This window comes from Aphis gossypii, chromosome 2, assembly GCF_020184175.1.
Source record: "Aphis gossypii isolate Hap1 chromosome 2, ASM2018417v2, whole genome shotgun sequence".
Lineage (NCBI taxonomy): Eukaryota > Metazoa > Arthropoda > Insecta > Hemiptera > Aphididae > Aphis > Aphis gossypii.
In genome coordinates this window covers 64,018,093-64,040,215 of record NC_065531.1, presented here as the reverse complement: position 1 = coordinate 64,040,215, position 22,123 = coordinate 64,018,093, and the positions used below count along the sequence as shown (strand labels likewise).

General features: G+C 38.9%; 1 protein-coding gene across 1 annotated transcript in view; it reads left to right on the top strand.

The window, feature by feature from the left end:
• The window catches only part of LOC114119107 (protein dachsous), a 122,423-nt gene that overhangs the window by 96,264 nt on the left and 4,036 nt on the right, over window positions 1-22,123 (top strand). Inside the window, exons 6-17 of the mRNA XM_050201223.1 lie at window positions 2,697-2,884; window positions 3,888-4,304; window positions 7,105-7,525; window positions 13,488-13,772; window positions 13,969-14,192; window positions 16,385-17,438; window positions 18,890-19,589; window positions 19,684-20,206; window positions 20,462-21,077; window positions 21,288-21,593; window positions 21,693-21,865; window positions 21,957-22,087. Coding sequence (XP_050057180.1) covers window positions 2,697-2,884; window positions 3,888-4,304; window positions 7,105-7,525; window positions 13,488-13,772; window positions 13,969-14,192; window positions 16,385-17,438; window positions 18,890-19,589; window positions 19,684-20,206; window positions 20,462-21,077; window positions 21,288-21,593; window positions 21,693-21,865; window positions 21,957-22,087 — 5,038 coding nt within the window. The remainder of the gene's footprint in view (window positions 1-2,696; window positions 2,885-3,887; window positions 4,305-7,104; window positions 7,526-13,487; window positions 13,773-13,968; window positions 14,193-16,384; window positions 17,439-18,889; window positions 19,590-19,683; window positions 20,207-20,461; window positions 21,078-21,287; window positions 21,594-21,692; window positions 21,866-21,956; window positions 22,088-22,123) is intronic.

Sequence of the window (22,123 nt, the reverse complement as noted above, 5' to 3'; positions counted from 1 at the left end):
CGTATATATATTCGCACATACGTAAGTATAAAGAAAAGAGGAATCTTTCGTGCGGAAACGTCGTCGTACAAGTCGTAATAGCATATAGTATCTATATAGTGCAGGTGTGTTACGGAGATCGCTAAAACGGCAGCTCCTTCACGCACACACCGAGACCAAGCCGCACGATACAAAGGTCGAATACATGTAAAATAAAAGAAATCGGAATGCAGCATGGTACACATATAGGAATGAATCGAGTCGTGAAGTGTATATATATCTCACAATAATACGTCTTCATTTCGTATCCGATCACGATCCGTTCCGGGGGGGTAAGTTACGAGACGTATACATAATATCCCGCGCGCGCATATATTATACAATATGTATCGTCTCAACCGTGCACTCGGAGACTTCTCTCTATATAACCGTGCTGTTTCCCTCGCAGAGTCGTGCTAGGCATATATTACTGCTAAGTAGTAAGTATTATTATTAGGTATACCTTTATCTGTGCGCAACTGTTTGGAAATTTGGCGGCCACCGCGATCGTTTGCACGAACGGCCAGCTCATTATAATGATACCACCCGACGACGGTCGTCGCAATACGACACGCGTCGTTGTCCGCTACTCCTTCTGCAGCAGATTGAAATTCACTAACTAACTGGTTCGCATGTGTACACATAACTATATATGTGTGTGTATGACGTGTCTAATCGACTAGGTCGATCAATCGGTATAATATAGTTATATATTTATTCTCACGCACTCCTGAGTTTATCATTATCCACGTCCAACAGAATGATATACTAAAAGACCCTTTTTTCCGAGTCTGTATACGGCATCGAACTTATTAAGACTATAAATCAGATATTTGATGCAAAATAAAAATGACCATTTATTTTATACTTTTTTTCAATACATACGATAACATTCACATAATACGATCACCTATCAGATCACAAGTATCAAACTTCAAAATAGTGTAAAATATTATCGTTAATTTTAAAAATTATTTCTATACATGTATACTTGGCCTTCTACTATTATCGAACAACATAATCGACATCTCTTACATCGGGCGATAAGGCCAATAAGAAAAACTCCTTTCAATTATCAAAACTTACAAACGTACAACTTACATACATTTACGACTCGATCCGCGCGATGTGTATATATACAATGTATAAATAATAAATTTATATTATTTTAAAATATACACTATACACGTATATATATATTTATAAAGAATACGACATATAAGCTTCGTTGGTGTGTGTGAACGCGTGCGTGCGTATATAACGACCACAATTTATGTCCGTTTACTTATCTCGCCCCAGTCCCGCAGTAGTTATTTATCACCGCCGCCGCCGGTACGAACGAATTTCTCGTCGTTATTAAAATTTTATTCAAATTAAATAAACCGGAACGTGGCGTTTTTTCGACCAAAGACGACGAATTTACGACGAGTCAACAATAGACGAGAAAAACAACCAAAAACCGAATATGTCATATTTCGGTACGTGGACCCCTCCGATATCGGTAAACCGCTGCTGCACCGGGCGATGACGACGATCGTTCCGAGATGGTAAAATAAAAACAACAAAAAATCGTCGCGCGGGACGAGATTTATGTAAATCGTTCGTGGTTTTCGTGTATATATATACATACTGTAATGCATATATATACAATATATACACCTATATACCGGCCAAAACACACTCGATTCTATTAAAATCTCTCATCGTCCTACGGATGTGCATATTATTATATGTATGCAGTGTGTGTAATCTCATCCCCACTCTACCAATGTCTGACTTTTCCGAGCGTCCGGTCAACCGGTGTTTCTGGATTTTAATTAAATGGTAATCTCTCCGAGTTGCGCCGCGACCCTCTCCGCGGAATATCACAACCCGTGTACTAACTAGCTGCCCTCCAATCTTTACAATAACATAATTTAATATATTATCATACTACCTATGTACATTGATTGATATCCGTATCTCAAATAACAGCCGCAGACGAAAGATAGCACGTTGACGCGTTCACGGACGGAGATAACATTTGCTACAGCCCTGCCTTATAATATTAAATATCTGCAGCTATACTACCGAAGTAATATGCTCGTCATAAGGATATCGATCATTTCTGATTTGTTTTTATTTCATAAAAACTATATTTTTTGAATCTAAAAGATTTTCGATCAAACACGGGGAGTGCTTGTCTTTTTTAATTTTCGAACAAACCGGTCAGTAGAAATTATATAATACCTTAACCTCTTACATAACGGCTACTGGTCAATATTTTTTGTGTGTCCGCCGCTTCGTTGACATTGTCGTATTATATTATTATCATCATTATATTCATACATATATACATATATACCCCAATACCGTTGACAAGCGCGTTTAACACAGTCGTAGTATTTATGTACTCTAACTACTAGATTTACCTACATAGTATTGAGTGTTTAATACGATGATAATATAATTTCTCAATTTTGATCATTTCGATTACGATACTAATTATGGTAGAAAAGTGTAATTCAACTTAGGTATAGCCGCTATAATTATCAGTCTATTTAACACGAACAAATTTGTATTATAATATTGTTTTTTTTTTTTGTCTAATTTACATACATTTTTGTTTTATGCAAATTAACATTCTACATTTACATTTAAACTAGGAGAATTAGTATTAAATACGATCCGTTTTACAGGTTTGGACGATTCAGAATCTCTAAGGTACGCAATACATTCAGACGAAGCGAACGGATATTTCGCTATTGACCCGGTAAAAGGAATAATCAAAACGACAGCCGTGTTGGATCACGAATCATTCGAATCGGTTCTACTCAACGTCAAAGCCTATTCGGCGACGAACAAATATTACGGGGCTCACACTCAGGTGAGTGAATACACATAATAATAATATTATATTTAATAACATTTGTGCACGCATTCCTACAACTCTGCTGTGTTTATATACGCGCCATGATGTTGACGTATTACATACAATATAAACGTTCGGTTTTTTTTTTCTGTTAAGGATTTTTATTTTGTTCCATACACATAAACATAAACTCTTGCTCTATAGCGATATCAATGCACACACGATTGGTTTAACGAAAGAGACCTCGATCTGTTGTAAAACTGTTTAATTGCACCAGTGTTCTACTGCAGGTGCGCCAAACGGGGGGGGGAGGAATGAGGCGTTTATGAGTTTATGTTGACTTAATGGTCTACGTACGCAAAACCTTTACAACCCGAACGCGCTCAACACTGTAACGGGGAAATGTATGTGTGTGTAATAAAACAAATCCCACTTAGGCCCGGCGCGACGTTTCTTTCAAACGCATTATACTTAGTTTGTTGTTTTTACCGATAGTAAAATATATCAACGGATGAATATTATAATATTTAGGTACATATAATATTATATAGAGGTACCCGTAGAATTTGCTGCGGATAAGCAAGTGTATACGTATAATATGTACCTATATATTTATGTATGAAGATCGTAAAACTGTCAATATTTTCCATAGACTCGGACGAGTATGCATACCTATAATATAATAATATGCCGTCACGGTGTGTGTTATATATTTTTTTAACGATTGCAGTTTCTAACGACTGCACATTCATCACAGTGCCTACTGAAACTGCAGTTATATTTATGACGGTTATTTCAAAACGTTTGCTCTGGGACGCGATTATAGATTGCTTTAAAATAGAAAGTATTCATCAGCTATATAAAGAAGATAATAATATTATTTTATTATTTAAGCAGAATTTAATACTGTTACGCATTAGGGCGACGTACTTTGATACATTTTTAAAATAATTTTTGCGAACAACACCTTATTTTCATTGGCCGTGTGTCTATACTATATATGTGTAATCGATTATAGGTGAACATAATAATCGAAGATATAAACGACAATTCACCGCATTTCGATTCGAGTTCGGTGAGAATTGCCGTACCGGAAAACGTAGCGACAGGATCGCCGATATACACTGCACACGCAACCGATCCAGATTCCGGCGCCAACGGACAAGTACATTACGAGCTGATTGCTTCCACGCAAGAACCATCGTACTTCCAAGTGGACCACAACCGTGGTACGATCAGTTTGATCCATGGACTGGATTACGAGACGGTTCACAGGCTGACGGTTACCGTCATCGCCAGAGACTCGGGGGTGCCATCCCTGTCCGACAACATGACCCTAGTAGTGGATGTCCAGGACATCAACGACAACCCACCCGTATTCGAGCGACCACATTACGCGGCTACTATCTTGGAATCATTACCGGTCAATTCACAGGTATGAGAATATTTATTTTAATAATAATATTTCATCTATATGCCATCGTATTTAAAAATTTAAAATACATATTCCTATTAGCTAATTTACCATAAAATATTTTTCTCGTTTAATAGTTAACGTAAAATTGTGTGTTTTTTTGCGTATTTTGGAGTTTTTTACTTTTTATTTCAAGTTGTGGGTACAGATTAGTTGTTTAAAACACATAATACTACAGCTTTGCAGAATGTAATGCAGTTCGCTTTTTATGTCCTCGATTCTCCCCAAATGGTTATAACTAATCGTAGTTTTCATTTTATTCTTATATGTACTTATAACCGAGCCCACCGAAAACGCTACGACATTCTCACGTCATCCATCGTCACGACACTCTCGTTAATTAATAACGGTACAACGCGGGTGCCTATAGCGCGCGCGCAATGACCATCGACTTGCGAGGGGGTCACAGTCATGATTTCGCGTCGGCATATTATAACGGAACCACACGACGGTATTGTCCTCGCATTCCAATAATAATAATATACTATTACCTATGCCCCACTGTTCGTAGCGAGTTTATTATTTGTATACATTATAAAAGCTGCAATCTGCATATGTAAATCCACCGGAAAGACGCGGTTTTCCGATTGTGTAGTGGTCATTTAAATTTAAAATTTTCCAATTTACTGAATTTAAACATCCAGCCAATAATATAATGTAACTGTGGGGAATTTCACAACGGGGTATGTTGGACGACGGCGGTGGGCGAGCAACAACACTTTCTACAACGGGTCGGCGCGACTATAGCAAAAGTATATTCCGTGGGGCGAACCAATTAAACAATAAACGACGACGGCTAGTTAATGCGCGGTACCTATAATACGCGTATACCTTTAATAATATTATTATAATAACGCGGACAACAATGCACGTGTATAATAATATAATACCTTCCTTCATAATAATAATAATAATAATATAATGACTGATAATCTAATACACACGCGATATACGCACGTACCTATTTGTTGTGGTACATATCGCGAGCTGGAAGGGGTATAATATAATAATGATTATTATTTATTATTTAATTTTTTTTTTTCGTTCGAGACGAAACGCCCCATGATGGAGTCCACGCCGACCCGCGTAGTGTATAGCGTACAGCACCCATAATATCTCCGCGGAGAGACCATAATAGAAGAGATACGATAACATTATAATATAATAATAATAATAATAAAGGTATCTACATGTATATATATATATATATTGTAACGAGATCGTCAACCGCCAAAGACTTGAATGATCGGGAGCGGGGTGTACAAAGACAAAACGAAATAATAATAATAATGTATGTACGTCTTTTTATCATATAGTATAATATATATATGTATATAATACACGAGAGGAGTTGTATATACGCGTCGACATTGGCGCTGCAACCTATCGATTTTCCCCGGGGACCCGGCATATTATATTTTTATACGCATGGGTAATATATTATTATATTATTAACATCGTCACGCGCGGGGGGGTGTCGTGCGAGGCCCCCAACGAGGCGCGAACAATGCGTCATTGTGTTGGCAGAACTGCGCGCGTCCCGATAATTACTCGTCGTCACTGGGGCCGAATCGCGGCGGCGGCCGTGATTGATGGACGGCCGCGTACGCACGCCACCTAATAATATAATACGATTTGACGCGTCCGCCGTCCCCTCCGCGCCCGCCGCCGACCGTCTCGCCGGGGTCGAGCGTATAGTTCACGCCCGGGAATGCCGCGCAGGCGGTGGTCGCCGTCGCACCGCGCTCGCGATATATGCCGGGCACGACGTTTTCTCTCCGTCCGATTTTATATATTATTATAATATCCATCGTTCGTCGTTTCGATAACCGCTCGTTGTGGGTGCCACCCACCTATACCCACAATACGACTGACGCTGCGAGTCGTCTATGATGGGGATCCGGACGAGGCGTAGGCTGCGAGGTATATAGGTACGACTGCAATCCTGTATATTCACGTGTAACATACGATACGACTTTGCAGCTATATTATATTATAATATTATTATGCGCGACGATCCGACGACTGCGACGACGACGACGACAATGTGTCGGATTTAGATGCGTATCGCGTTCGTCTCGAGACCTGCAGAGTGGACGTGATATTATATTAAACGCAGCTACGTGTTAATACCAGGTGTACGGTAACCCGAGCGAGCGACGCGCGGACAGTATAATCTGGTCGCGCGGACGCCGATAAATTAGTGGGCCGCGCTGACGTTAATCTCGCGGACTCGATTAATTCACTTTAACGCCCGTTGCAGTGTTAAAACCGCGTATTCCGCGTACATATACGATTATTATCAAATTCATAAACGTGTTCTACATTAAATCGCTCGCGGTATGCGCCGAGTAGAATATTATATATTATTACACGATACGTATGTATATTATATTATGTACGATTCGTCGGCGTCGCGATCCGCGATAATATATATATATTGTCAACGCCGCCGATTAACCGCATAAATCTCTCCCTCGGACAGTGATATAATATAATATCGCGGTACCCAATGATATTATAATGTGTAGGACGTAGGTACTTATTTTCAAATTCTCCAAGGTATCTGAACCACCCTCTCGCTGTCCCAGAACGGGTGTCGTAGAGCGATTTATCAAAAAAATTAACGAAAAACGACCAGCGCGTCAATGAGCGACATCCCCTGAACGCTGTACTTGACCTTTATTACCTTATTATGTTAATGGAATGAAACGATTTGTGTTTAGTATAATAACATCCGCTTTTTATTTATGCCTCGTAGATCGTTCAAGTGACGGCGTTAGACGGCGACAGCGGTAACAACGCTCGGGTCACGTACCGGGTGTCCAGTGGCGACGGAGGCGGATCGCTGGACGTGCACCCCACCACCGGATGGGTGTACGTCAAGAGCCCGCTGGACAGGGAAACTCAGGACACGTACGAGTTGACAGTGGTGGCCGCGGACAACGGGTCACCGGCACCACTGGCCGCCACGGTGGTCGTGGTGGTCACCGTGGCCGACGTCAACGACAACGATCCCGAGTTCGACCGGGAGTACTACGAGTTTCACGTGGAGGAGAACCGACCGGCGGGCACGGTGTTCGGCGCCGTGTCGGCCTCGGACCGCGACGCCGGCGACAACGCGCTCGTCCGGTACTCGCTCATACCGTCCAACTCGAGTTTCAACATCAACCTGTACTCCGGTAAGTGGTCACAACATTATATTACATACAGGTTAGGTTAGGTTAGCTTTAATGTATTTGCATTGTTGGAAAGTACAAATCAAAGGGCAATATATATGAGATTTGATCGAACCGATGAACAGGATAGAGTTTTCTCCTTTTGGGAGGAGTGACAAATTCGCGGCGAGACTAAACAGACATGCGCGCACGCTTATATTATATAATATATATTATAATATTATCTGTTCCCGTGGATTGAATAACACTGACGGAAAAAATATTTGAACAGTTGATGGGAAACCTATTTTGCTTTACGACAGTCGTATATCACTTATAGGTACCTATGATATATGTATATTTATTGTGTATACCGAGTACACGCGCGTTTAACAACATATAACATAAACGTCAGTGTAATACGTGTGACACCGATGCGCTATTTTATATACGTGACTACGACTAATGAGCATCAAACACGGTGGCATTTTCAAAATCATTTCCACTATACCTCCCTCGTACGCCTTACGTGGTTCGCGCCTTTTGTTCCTCGACGCACGTCGCACACGCTTATAATATACATAGGTAACGCGCGTTTAATTAATTCAACGGTGTTGCCGACGCGAGGTCTTTGCTCTCAACGCGCGACACGATCGACTATATTATATTTTTGAATCTTTTCGTTCCTATTTATACTTAGGTACCAGGTACTTACACAACGAATAACACACAAGAGGAGCACACACACTATGTACCACGATATCGTATAATACCTGTACAGCATAATATAATATTTATTACCTAATTATTAAAATACGTTTATAATCTCTATTCGTAGGTTTAGGTATTGTTAGTTCTTAGTAGAATATAATAATATACCGTGGTAGTAATTAATAAATATTATACAGCGTGAATTGTGTGTATTCCGAGAAGCAGCGAACACACTCAAAAGATCCGTTTCCCCCTCCCGTTCAATGACTAGGTCGCATTTGGGGGCCAAGCTTTTATTATGTGTATCATCGTATATTGTATACGGTTTTGATTGACGCACGTAGCACGAGAATAAACAAACTAAATAGGAATACTTGTGTAGATATGTACTCATAACCACTTAAGTTTTTATTATTATTATACGTACTCTATGTGTTAGGAGGTCGTATCGAAGACTACTTACGCGGCGCGCATTCTCTCGACAGCACAACACACTCGAACTCTGTAATAACTAATAATATCTCCGCCACCATCTGTAGAATGTGCGTGCAAAACAACCGATTAAAAACTATATTTATAAATAAGTGAGTTAGAGAAGTATTTGTACTTACATATCACATAGTATTTGTCAATAACAACAAAAACTTCTGTTAATGTTATTTTTCTTTCACAGCTGGTAGTATGAAAAAAAAAATAATAAAAATTCGGCTCACCCACGTTATTTTATAATACACAGGGGGTAGATACGTCTTTATAAATACAAAATACTAATTACAGCGGTCTGGTGCATCGAACATATTCGTATAATAATAATAATAATAATAAAGAATAACATATTACGTATAATTTATAAATCGATAGCTGCGGCGACGGCGGTGGCGCAAAAGCAATTTCCTTGTAAATTATGGTAGTTATGTAGACAATTTGGGTCGGAATATAGATATGATGTGTATAGGAGGACTACGGTGCGGTTGTGGCTGCCGCCAAATTACGGGTCGACTCTCGGGACTATTCGTGTATAATATCATATATTGTACTCATACACAGGTACAAGATATATAGTATATATTATAGGTACGTACGAGTCTATGTGTGTGTGTGTGTGTAGATTTCGGTTTTGTGCGTGTCTGGTTTGCGTGCGTCTCCGTCCTAGTGATCGTCATCGTAGTAGTCTTCGTCGCCGTCGATGACGGTGTATTGGTAGTGGTTTTTTTTTATAATATATACAATACCTATATAGTTGCTGCAAGCTGCCGAACGCGGTTATGATAATACTAGATGTATATATATATATATAAATGCGCGTATAAGTCTCCTACCTACCCGAAGTACCCGCGTGTAACGCGCGCGTTGTAGCGGTTGATGAAAAAAAAAAAAAAACAATCGGAGAGGCCTTGAGGTCGGATACACCCTGAGGCCTGCGTATAGGTAGACTTCATATACCTAAAATATACCTATACTACCTAGCCGTATATAGCTGCTGGTGCTGCTGCTGCTGCTCGATCACTTACTTTAGTGGTGGCTCCTTATTATTATACGCATCGACTAGCCGTTGGCTATACCCGGGTATATATATAATATATAAATGAGTGTTTGTGTATGTGTGTGTGTGTGTGTAAAAATACAAAACGAACAGCCCGCCTACAAATTGGTATTTTCAATATGAATAATTAATCACGTCTCGGAACGGACGAAAATATATAATAATAATTCCGACTTTTGTGTATATGATCCGTCAGCCGCCTCTGTGACTTAGAAAAGCGCCGCTGACATATTATACGTATTTTATATTATACATTTGTCTATTACCGATGATGATATGCTTACGCGTAGGTACAAATCTGGACTGCACAGTCGCAACGACCAATAACAGATTTCCTTCCGGGTTTCGCAAATAAACGAGTTGATCACTAATATAAAATAATAGTCATCAATCGAGTTTTAGTTTTTGTTTTTATCAACTTGAATGTTTCTATTAAACTTTTTTTTAACTATGATTTATTCTTTTGCTTACGTATTCAAGTATACAATATGCATACAGTAATAGTCAAATTTAATTATCGTCTTCTTATAATATATTGACAGCTTTATAGAGTAGATATATGAGCTTAAGAAAAATAGTCAACTCTTTAGGCCTTATTTTTATGTATGCATAAAAAAAACATAGCACATAATTATAATCGTGTACAATAAAATGAAAAACAAATTTTCTGAACCTTGTGGAAAAATTATATTTTACTAATATTCTGGAATTCGTGAGCTATAAATCGTGTTGGTCAACGACAAGCTATTATTATTTTAATATACCATAAATTATAAATTATTATATTCAACATATTTTGATGAATCAATAGTAGTTATGATAATATAAATATTGTATTAAAAATAATATTTGACTGATCTTTTTTTTTTAAGAGATCAATAATTTGAAAATATAATAATTAGTTCAAAAATTGAATAAGATTATTGAATTATATTTCTTTGAGCCTGTTTCATTCCTTAAATTTGGTTCACATATCATACATATTTTATCAACGCGACTAATATATTATAGGATCAATACAATAATCGTTTTTCTGCTACAACGACTATCATAGGTTTAAGTAATAAGTAATCAACTAATAACTAATAATATTATAATATCTTTGGTGGCGATGCAGTTTAACCGGGCGAAACGTGCATAAATACATTTTCATATTGTAATATAATAAATTATTGTGCATTCAAAATTTATGTCTCTAATTTTTCTTTTATCACGCAAAATGCCCATTGTTTTATTCGTTTTATCGTCTCCGAGTTTATTGTTGCTCGTGAGGATACCTACAACTGCAGCAGTATAACGACAACAATAAGGTTCGCGGAGAGTACCTATACAATAAAAAAAAAAAACCAGCATTATACCACTGGTAATTATACGTTTTAACGTCGTGTGCGTTATCGGTACTATAGCGGAAGATAAATAAAATACCGTGTATAGTATGGGTGCATATTATACTTTGGAACTGCAAACTCTATCGCAATAATAGCAGTTAATTGCGTATACTTATATAATAACAATAATACAGACCTGTACACGATAATAATAACAATAATAATATTTTAACCGCTCAGCTGTGATGGAAATTATAAGCTACATGACATGCTTTTTAAATAATACAATATTATGATATTATAACGAATTACAAAGTACTAAATACTAAAACTTAAATCTAAAATTAAGACAAATTAAGAAAAGAATACATTTATTTTTTAAAATTGATATAATGTATTAAAATCAAATTTATTAGAATCAAAAAATCCATTGAAATGGAGCTTATTGTTATATAACCGAAATTAAAATCACTAAATCTGTACCATAACTTACAGTATTGGAAACCTACTAGAGCCAGTAAATGTGGACCAATATTGCAATAAACCAATTTATAGTTGGTTGTTCATAAATAAAAATAATATCTGAGTTGTTTTCTAATAGGAGACAGAAACAATTCTCTTTAAAAGTTTGTTTTGTATCCATTCATTCCATCTAGATTTTTTAAATACATAGATAACTTTTGAGATCCAATCATGGATTCAAATTCCATAGTTGATTACAGTGCAGCGATAGTCGCACAAAGAAATAACATAAAGTTTTAAGGCATGTTTGTTTAAAATATGAGAATTCCTATCAATAAAACCTAACATTTTTAAAGATTTATTCAAAATTGTATAATAATGGAACGGATCCAAAATATATAACCTAATGTTTAATTATTACGATACCCTATTTTACTCATTATCATAAAGTTTATAATTATAGTATACAGTTATATATTTAAAGTGGCTTATTTACGTTATTATACGCAATAGCCAAACGATATATTAATTCCTAGTCCGAGATTGTCATTCATTATTAATATCCGTCCGTCGTCGCACCGCCAATATTACCTACATGTGCACCGCGAGCGTTAATTAAACGGGCTACCTACGCGTGTAGGAGAATCGTCGTCGAAACGATTGTCTTATATTATATTATATTCCGTCTCTCTCCGCCGGATTCCATTCGTTTCGTTTCTAAATTACAAGCGGCCAACGCCTCCGCTGATTACATCGATCATTAAAGAGAATATCCATGTGTGTGTGTGTGTGTATGTGCTGTATATACACGCATTATTTGTAACACCAACTCTTTTACGCCCAGAAACGCTATATACATATTATCGATTTTGTAAAAATGTTTAACCGTGATGCGATTTTTTTCTCGGATCCATCACGCAGTACCGTCAGTCGCGATTAGCTCTGTACAATCTCGGTAAAGATTGATGGGGGGAGGTGGCCTCACCCTATAGCGGAATTTTCTTACAGAAAAAAAATACCTATCCCGAACGTACAGACACACGCTCCACACATTAACTGGTATATTAGGTACATTATAATCGTTTGCGCAAAGGACCTGTGTCTGAAGCCGCCGTGTGGTCCGCCTAAATATTGACAATCCCGAACGCGGTGTGCGTGCGTTCAACAAAAAAATAAATACATTTGAAGCACAGCTATTAAAAACGTCAACCTTTTTTTCCCCTCTCGTGCAACGTCTCCGTATATACACTATTATAATAACATAACAGCCCCATGTTCGCCGGGCGTCTGCGACGGCGTATATATACATATTAATAATAATATGTATATAGTGCGTATAGGTAACCCGTCCGCTCTCGCGTTTATGATACAATCCCAATATTTACCTCAGACGGTCGTAAAAAAATACTATGACGGTTGAACGGAGAAAGTGTATATAAATAATAGACGGGACCTTCTAAACTATATAACAATAATACGACGCTCGTGTGAGGCGCGATAAAGAAACGCAAACACTACATATGCATATATGTGCCCGACCGAACCCAACGACGACCGATAGACATCATAAAACTAATTTTTTCTTCTCTTTATTACAATTCTCGTTTGTGCAAACACATTGCAGTACACGGCAATATAGTAATAATAATTAGAGTTCGAGACTTCTAGCATTTCAATGTACTTTAGAAGTGAATAGTCATTGTAGAATATTATTATCCATTTCTTTTGTCAAATCAAATACATAGTTAAACTTAACATATTATATTGTTATATTTTTCAAAACTTCAAGTGTTTTTAACAATATCATACTTTAGTATATTAGCGTATAATCTATGTATAAAAGTAGTTGCATATTCAAGTACAAATATATTTTGAACATTATTGTTTGTATCATTAGTTCCAAATCTCAATAACACATTTTTTTTTTTTTGTTTATACACAGGTGAACTAAGTACCAAAGAGCCTTTAGATCGGGAATCCCGGGTTTGGCACGAAGTGATAGTCGAGGCCAGGGATCAAGATGGTGGAGTCAGAGGTCGCAGCAAGCGTGTAAAAGTCAAGGTAGCGGTGACGGATGTCAACGATAACGGGCCTGTTATCGTGGATCCACAACAAGACGTGGTAGCAGTTCGCGAACAGCAGCCGCCCGGTGTCGAGGTGGTCACTGTAAAGGCTACCGATCCTGACCAGGGCAACAACGCTACACTCACGTATTCTATACTCAAAGGTATGTGTGTCTTACGCAATTATAGACTAATACATTTGAAATTGAAACACGGTATATATATTATGTATCGGCTCTACCAAAAAAAATTACAAACAAAAATGAATAAAATATTATTTTAAAATTGTTGTAGATATATATTATATTATGTTACAAAATATAACCAAACATTAATGTACTAACTCTGCGTTTTATATAGGTCGCGATTCCGATGGAAACGGCGAGTTTTTCATCGATCGCATCACGGGCGTGATCAGAACCAAAGTTTCACTGGACCATGAGGAAAAATCAATGTACAGACTTTCGGTGGCGGCGACTGACAACGGACATCCGCCCAAACAAACGATTCGCATGCTCAGGGTCGAGGTGCTCGACTTGAACGACAACCGACCCACGTTCACCAGTTCCAGTCTCGTGTTTCAGGTATGGAATCGTTTTATTTCCTTCCATTAAAATAAAATAATATAATGTATATCATTTATTTTGATATCATTTATAAGTTCAACTCGCCCATACTCGATGTTAATGTATTTTATATACGGCGGCCAAATTCGAATTCGCCCCGTGGCTAATTCCCTGCGTGCACGCTCGGTCCGACGGTGCTTTGCTGCATCTAAACAAATAAAACGCAGTTTCTACCACACACAATGCTACCGAGTTTTCGATAATCATTTATATAAATCGGAAAACATGATATCATCCGTATATTCATATATAACCAGTTCCTCTCGTCATCGCGTGTATATACATTTTCGTCGCCCAATTTTTTCGCTCGGCAATAAATTTGAATGTCTTTCGTTCGTTCGTACATATGTACATTGATATCACAGAGCGTCCCGCCCCTAACGCGCATTTTTGAAATCCGGAATAAATTGGATTAGATTGGAGAACATAAATCAACGGAGAAAGGAGGTCCTCAAATGCTAATTTGTATATGTGTGTGTGCACGTATAGACGAACGTTGTGTGTACGAGACACGACTGCATTTCGAAAATACCCAAAAATCTAGATAAAGTCATTACCTGTTAACCTGTTCATTTTCACGTGGTTATTGTTTATAATGACAAAAAAATAATAATAATGAATAAACAAATCAAATGGTAAAAAATAAATAAATAATAAAACTCGAATTCGTCGCCGCCGCGTTGTTGCAATGCGCTTGAAAAATCGAAACTGGTTTTTAGTGTTGTCTTCATGTGTATGTGTGTGTGGTGCAGCAGCAGCCGAGAAATACGATTGCGACCGAAATAAAGAATATAAATAAAATATACGAGATAAAAACAATTCGCCTATATTCAATTGAAACCGGGTTTCAGACGACTACGACAACGACGATGGTGTGTATGTATACTTTTTGCGCCGCGTTTGTTCACTGTGACTTCTCTTTACTTATATTTATTGTTCGACTTTTTTTCTTTTCTTTTTTTTTCATTTATTTATTCCATTCTATCTCTCCGTACGCATACACACATACACAAATGACGAGATCCAGTGCTCACGATAAGGCATTGTTACGCGAGCAAAAAAAAAAAAAATTACTTGCATAAAAATAAAACAAAACAATAACGAAATCGAACTTCTTGTGTTTTACATATTATTATTATTGCACCGACCGACCGACCGATTCCTGTCGTCGTCGTTGTTGTCGTGGTCTGTCTTTTCGGCCCTAATGAACGTCTCTTTGTGTGTCCCGGTGATTTCCTGAACGCGCTTCGTCCAACGACGTGTACTTTTCGTGAACAACTTTTTTTTTCTTCCTCTCCTTATACCATTCCGACGATCCGAATCAGATATTGAATTAGTCACGAACTAACGAGATTTGCATTTATAGTTTTAAATACCACGCGGACCGTGAAGATTTATACGTTTTCGATTTGGATCGGTTTAATTAAGAGACGCGCGTTAGTCGAGTTTTACGAAATGAGATTCTACGTGGACGCGAAGTGGGGAAAAGAATAAAAATGGACAACCGATTTTCTCTCGCGCACGTCGCTGTGAGACCATTCGATAACCGGCCGGAGCTGATCCGTCCGGTGATTGTTCCCAAACGAAATTTACTCCAGACCGACACGAATACTAATATGGAATTCCTCGACCAAAACTCTCCTTTTTCGCATACGCCGTGCAGTTATTACAACGGTAAACGTTGAAAACAACCCATAATATGTATACCTAATGTATAAACGGTCGAATTTCCGTAAAAACCATCAGCACGCATGTCAACTCGCGACGAATAACGTAGTTGTTTGTTTATTAAGACCAAAGTGATCAATATTATAGTAGGTAGTAAATATTGATGATTGACGTAGCCTTACAAAATCTTTGAAATAAACTAGTTATGGGTATAATTGAATAATATAAGCAGGCACAGTAAACATTTAATCCGTATTATAACTACGGAATTAAATATTATTTCGTAGTCGCTTTTTACACGATTATATTAAAAAAAGTTTTAATAGCAGTTGGTTTCGTTTTTATATACACACTTATACCATAGTACGAATGACTTACATCGACGATGCCGTTGCTGCTGTACGTGCCGTTCGATTCTCACCCACACACGCCACTTATTTCTGTACCGGTTCTTAACAGATTTTTTTTTATTTTTATCGCAGGTGAAGGAAGACGCGACCGTGGGTAGCATAGCGGGCCGCATAGCGTGTTCGGAGGGCGCGGGCGCCGCGTCGGCGGGCCGCGGCCAAGTCAAGTATACGCTCAGACACTCGGACATCAGCCAGCAAGTTTTCGACCTGGATCGGAGCACGGGAGCTCTTATCGTGGCCGGTCGGGTGGATCGGGAGACGAAAGCGACTTACGAGATGGAAGTGCACGCACTGGACACCGGTGCCAGCACCAACCCGCAAAGCAGCTCTGTGTCGGTGCGCGTAGAGGTGTTGGACGTAAACGACAACGCGCCCCGATGGCCGGAAGACCCGGTCTTGATAACTGTGACCGAGGACGTGGCTGTCGGCTCGGTGGTGTACAACTTCACCGCTTCGGACGCTGATGCGGAGGCCAACTCCGAGCTGCGGTACACGTTCGTGTACCCACATCCGAAGCGGGAACTCCACGGGACTGAGTCGGCGTTTTCGCTCGACCCGCTGACCGGCATGCTGACACTGGTCGAACCTCTCGATTACGAAACGACCCGCGAATACGTGATGGTGGTCCGGGCCACCGATCAGGCGGTCAACGTCACCGAACGGCTGTACGCGGACGTGACGGCCAGGGTGGTGGTGCAGGACGCCAACGACAACGGGCCGAGAATCGTTTCGCCGACGTTCCGACGGCTGTACGCCGACGGGTCGGCCCGACCGGGCGATTGGCTCTGCGACGTGGTGGCCGTAGACTTGGACTCCGGTGACAACGGCCGCACGGTGTACACCATCACCGGTGGCAACGACCACGGTACGTTCGGTATCGGCTATGACACCGGTACACTGGTGTTGGCCCGAGTACCGGACACCGGCAGAAAGCACACGCTCAACGTCACGGTCGCGGACAGGGGCACGCCGGCCAGGTATACGCACACCACACTCGAAGTGGCGTTCACCACCAGTGCTGAACAGTCGGTGAAGTTTGCCCAGAAGCTGTACTCCGCCAACGTTTCCGAAGACGCGCCCGTCGGCAGTTTTGTCGTCAAAGTCACTGCCAACTCAAACAACAACCGTAAGTCATAGTTATATGATATTCGTCCAATTTTTCGCCATTGTGTATGGGAAAAATTTAACAGTAGTCACGTCATTGGAGATGTTAAAATAAAAAATAAAAACACAACGAAAATACCTATTATTTATCCAAGCCATTTACTATAAAAACGATTTTCACAAATACTTATATTGCATATTATTATTTATTACATTCAAATATATAAAAAGCAATTTTATTATTTGAATATAATAAAACCAATTTATTTATCCGTGTTCTAAGTAGGTAGAAGTTATCTCATTGTTTCTTATTCAACTTTGCCACTGCAGAGTAACGACCACACACGCAATAACATTCTGTTAAAAAGCGTAAATTTAACATCTCGTAAATGTGTCTGATGAAAGTTCCCCGTAATCCTCCTCACAAAGTAATCACGACAAACACCAATTTTATTATATCTCTAATATTATTGACGAGTATAACATTAATATTGCATTTAGTTTTAACGTTTATAAGCGTAACGCATATAAAAAAAAAAACTTTTACACGATCGGAATTTAATGGTACTGCTTTATAATGTGCGTCGGAACTGTTTAGCATATATGGGACGTGAGGCGCGAGATGATTGGATTTCATATCTCGAACGCGCGACTCGATATTAAAAGTCGTTAAATTTGCAATAATGAATAAAGAGTATAATTATAGTAACCTATCGATTGAAAATCGAAACGTTGATTGCTATAACATTATTATAACCTACAGTTATCTGTGTTCAAGTAATATTCAAAATCTTATTATACAAGGTTGGCGTTATTATATATAAAAAAAACCGAACCAAACTAGTAATTATTATAAGTTGCAATATTATATTATTTAAACCACTTCGTCTGCGAAACACGTCACAATCTTGTCTCCTCACGTATCTAACGTATATTATAATATAAAGGTATGCGTTAGTAGTATGTAAAGATAAATTCTAAAAGAAAATGATTCAACATGAATAGCGATTAATGTAATACAAAGGTTGTCATAGTTACCATATTTGTATGTATAAAAAAGAATCTGAACAAACAAATTTTGCTTAACTTTATAAAAAAAATACCTCCAACATTTTTATATTTTTAAACATAACTTAGAACTTCTTTGCATGTTGGATAAAAGAGAGTTATTAGAAAGGATGGTGCTGGATTATAATAATAAAATTACACAATGCAATAACACTAATGTTAGCTGTCACTTAGTGATATTGGTGACTCCAAAAATTGTTGTTTTTAGGTTTGAATAAATATATACATGTATAAAAAAAATAAGAATAATATATTTTATTATATAAAAAATAGGACTTATATTCACCCTAAATGTATACACTTTCCTATATTACAGTAATTGCTCGTATACACGGTGACATAATTTATTCTCAACAACAAGCCGCTAGTAGAAATTGCTACAATCGTTGGTATTTTGTATTTCAGGAATTTCTTATAGCATACCTGAAGGTGCGGCCGACAACTGTTTTCGCATTGATAAAGACCGAGGAATAGTGACATTGCAAAATAGAATAGACCGTGAGCGAACCTCTCGGTACGTGTTACCAGTCTACGCGACGGATGAGGTTAAATCAAGCACGGATGTGGTGACACTCGAAGTGGGCGTATTGGACGTAAATGATCATAGTCCTAGGTTCAAGCACGACTCATGTCATACGTTGATGGTGCCCGAAAACCAAGAACCGTCGGTGATTCGCACAGTGGCTGCCATGGATCCCGATTGGGGATCTAATGGTCAAGTAGTATACAGCATCATAGGCGGAAATGGAGGCAACAAGTTTCATCTAGATCCAAAGACGGGTGAGTTGACGGCTAAAACGCTGGACCGGGAAGTGCAGGCTAAATACCAGCTGCAGATAGCTGCCCAGAACCGTGGCAGCACGATGGACGGCCATTGCAATTTGACGGTGATCGTTGACGACGAGAACGACAATGACCCGAACTTTGAACAGAGCAAGTACGAAGCTGTCCTATCGGAAGACGTGCCAGTCGGCACCAAAGTACTGATGACCAAAGCGCATGATGCGGATGTGGGTGTGAACGCCAAAATAACGTATTCGCTATCCAATCAAACAGAAAACGTTTTCCAGATCGACAACAAGACCGGAATCATCACCACCGTGGAGTAAGTTTGGCAACTTTATTCGATATTATAATATTATACACCGACTATCTATGATCTTTTTTCTAATTTATTTTTTCAATTTTTGTTTTTATAGAAGTCTTGACCGAGAACGGCAACCTAACTATTGGCTACAAGTCGTGGCCAGAGACGGTGGAAAGTACAATCCTAGGTCATCCACAACGTTAGTATACATTAAAGTGCTGGACGTCAACGACAACACACCGGTGTTTACAAAATATCCGTTCACTGCGGAAATTCCGTCACACGTACAACCCGGAATGGACATCGTTCGGGTGTCGACCATCGACAAGGACGAAGGATCCAACGCCGACGTCTTGTATTCGTTCAAAGAAAACCAAGAAGCCGCCGACCGATTCCGGATTAACCCTAATACTGGCGTGGTGACGGCATCATCCAGTCTAGCCTCAGACAACGGTCAAGTGTTCCACTTGGAAGTGATAGCCACTGACAAGGGAAACCCGCCGCAGAGTTCGTCAGGACTTTTAGAGATAAAGGTTGGTGAAAACTTTGATCGGATCCCTGTCATGCGGTTCAAGAACTCCACGTATCACATAACAATACCGGAAAATTTGGAACAGCACAAAGACGTGCTCGAGGTAATTTTATAATTTAGTACTATTATTTAAGCATAAAATATTATACAAAGTGATTCAACAAGCATGCTCATTTTAATAATTAAAATGTGTTTTTTTGAGTATATTTAAAAATCTCAAAAATCAAGATCTAAATAAATTAACTATTAAAAAAAAAGTTGTAATTGAGCATGCTTATATAGTGAACCATTTGTGGCCTGTATAGGCACGGTGAAAAACAAATAAATTAATATTTGTGTTTCCCTCATATATTTATAGATTTCGGCTTATCGTAGCGACGGTCGGAAACAAAAAGTGTTTTATAAATTGGCCCCGGTCAACAACGAGAACGGTCTGTTCTACATCGACGAAGAAACGGGCGTGATACGCGTCGGTCAATCGGAGGGTCTGGACTACGAAACGTACAAAACAGGTATACACTTAGTTGCCATTGCGCAAACCGATGCTCCCGCATCTGTTTTCATGTGGGGATACGCAGACGTCTGGATACACTTTTCCGACCAAAACGACAACAGTCCCGTATTCACGCAAAAGGAGTACACAGCAACGGTGGCTGAGGGTAACTCCAAAGGCGCGTTCGTCGTTAGAGTGGCTGCCATCGACTTGGATGACAACGAGAACTCGAGGCTATCGTATCACTTGGTTGACGGTAACCATGATAACGCTTTTGTCATCGATCCGACCGACTCCGGCATAGTCAAGACTAACATTGTGCTAGACAGCGAGATCAGGGACACCTACAAGCTAACCGTCATTGCAACCGACGAGGGTTCGCCTCAGATGACCGGTATGGCCACCATTCGGGTCATAGTTATCGACATCAATGACAATCGACCATCCTTCCCACCGCGACCCGCCATTAACGTCAAAGAAGGTATGTGTAGAATTCATTATTATTATTTTTTTTAACAACAACAAATTACATATTAAATATACCTACGTATTATGTAGCTATTAAATACCTCCTATAGGCTAAAATATTATTTATTGTTTTTTCTTTTTATATTTAGCCTATTCTTCATAATTTATTCACACTTTAGTTTTTAACAATTTTAACATAATATATTCTTTATATGTATTAAAGGTCTAGAAGTAGGAAGCATGATAACAACAGTGGTCGCTAACGACGTGGACACTTATCCCACTCTGACCTATTCTTGGGCGCCTTCTGTGGGAATAGTGGAACGAAAGCTTTTTGCACTAGACAGGTATAGCGGAAGAGTGTCGTTGATTGGAAGTCTAGACTACGAACAGACACGAATGTATCGCTTGGGCGTAGTTGTATCCGACTCGGAACACACGGCGTCCACAGAGCTAACCGTCATGGTTACCGACGACAACGACAACCCTCCAGTATTTGATCGTCCTTACTATACTTTTACGATGACAGGTTTGTTTTATAAAAACAATATTACATAAATAGTCTCCAGAACCGCTATTTATAACGATATAATATTTAAACGCATGTATTTATTGTTGATGTATATAGAAAACGTTTATGGAGAATCGTCAATGAAAGTGCTTGCGAAGGATTTGGATTCTGGACTGAACGGACAAATCAAATACGGACTGGTGAACGACTTAAGCGGATTCAGAATCGACCAACAAACCGGTGTCATTACTGCGAACCGATTAAAGTTCGATCAAAAATTACTGCAAAAGGTAATAATTAAATAAATCTTGTAAATTAATTTTCCTTTCAAATTAGTTTATATCAATAATTATAACTATTGTTTTGTGATTTGTTTTTTAGGGCTTTGTTGATTTGTTGGTATCCGCCACCGACCTAGGAACTCCTCCACTTTCAACTATTATCGCGGTTCGCGCTAACATACAAAATACGGCGCATTCAAACACGGTGAAATTTACACAAAACGAATTCAGGTAAAAAAAATATCCACAACTCACTAGGTCCCATCA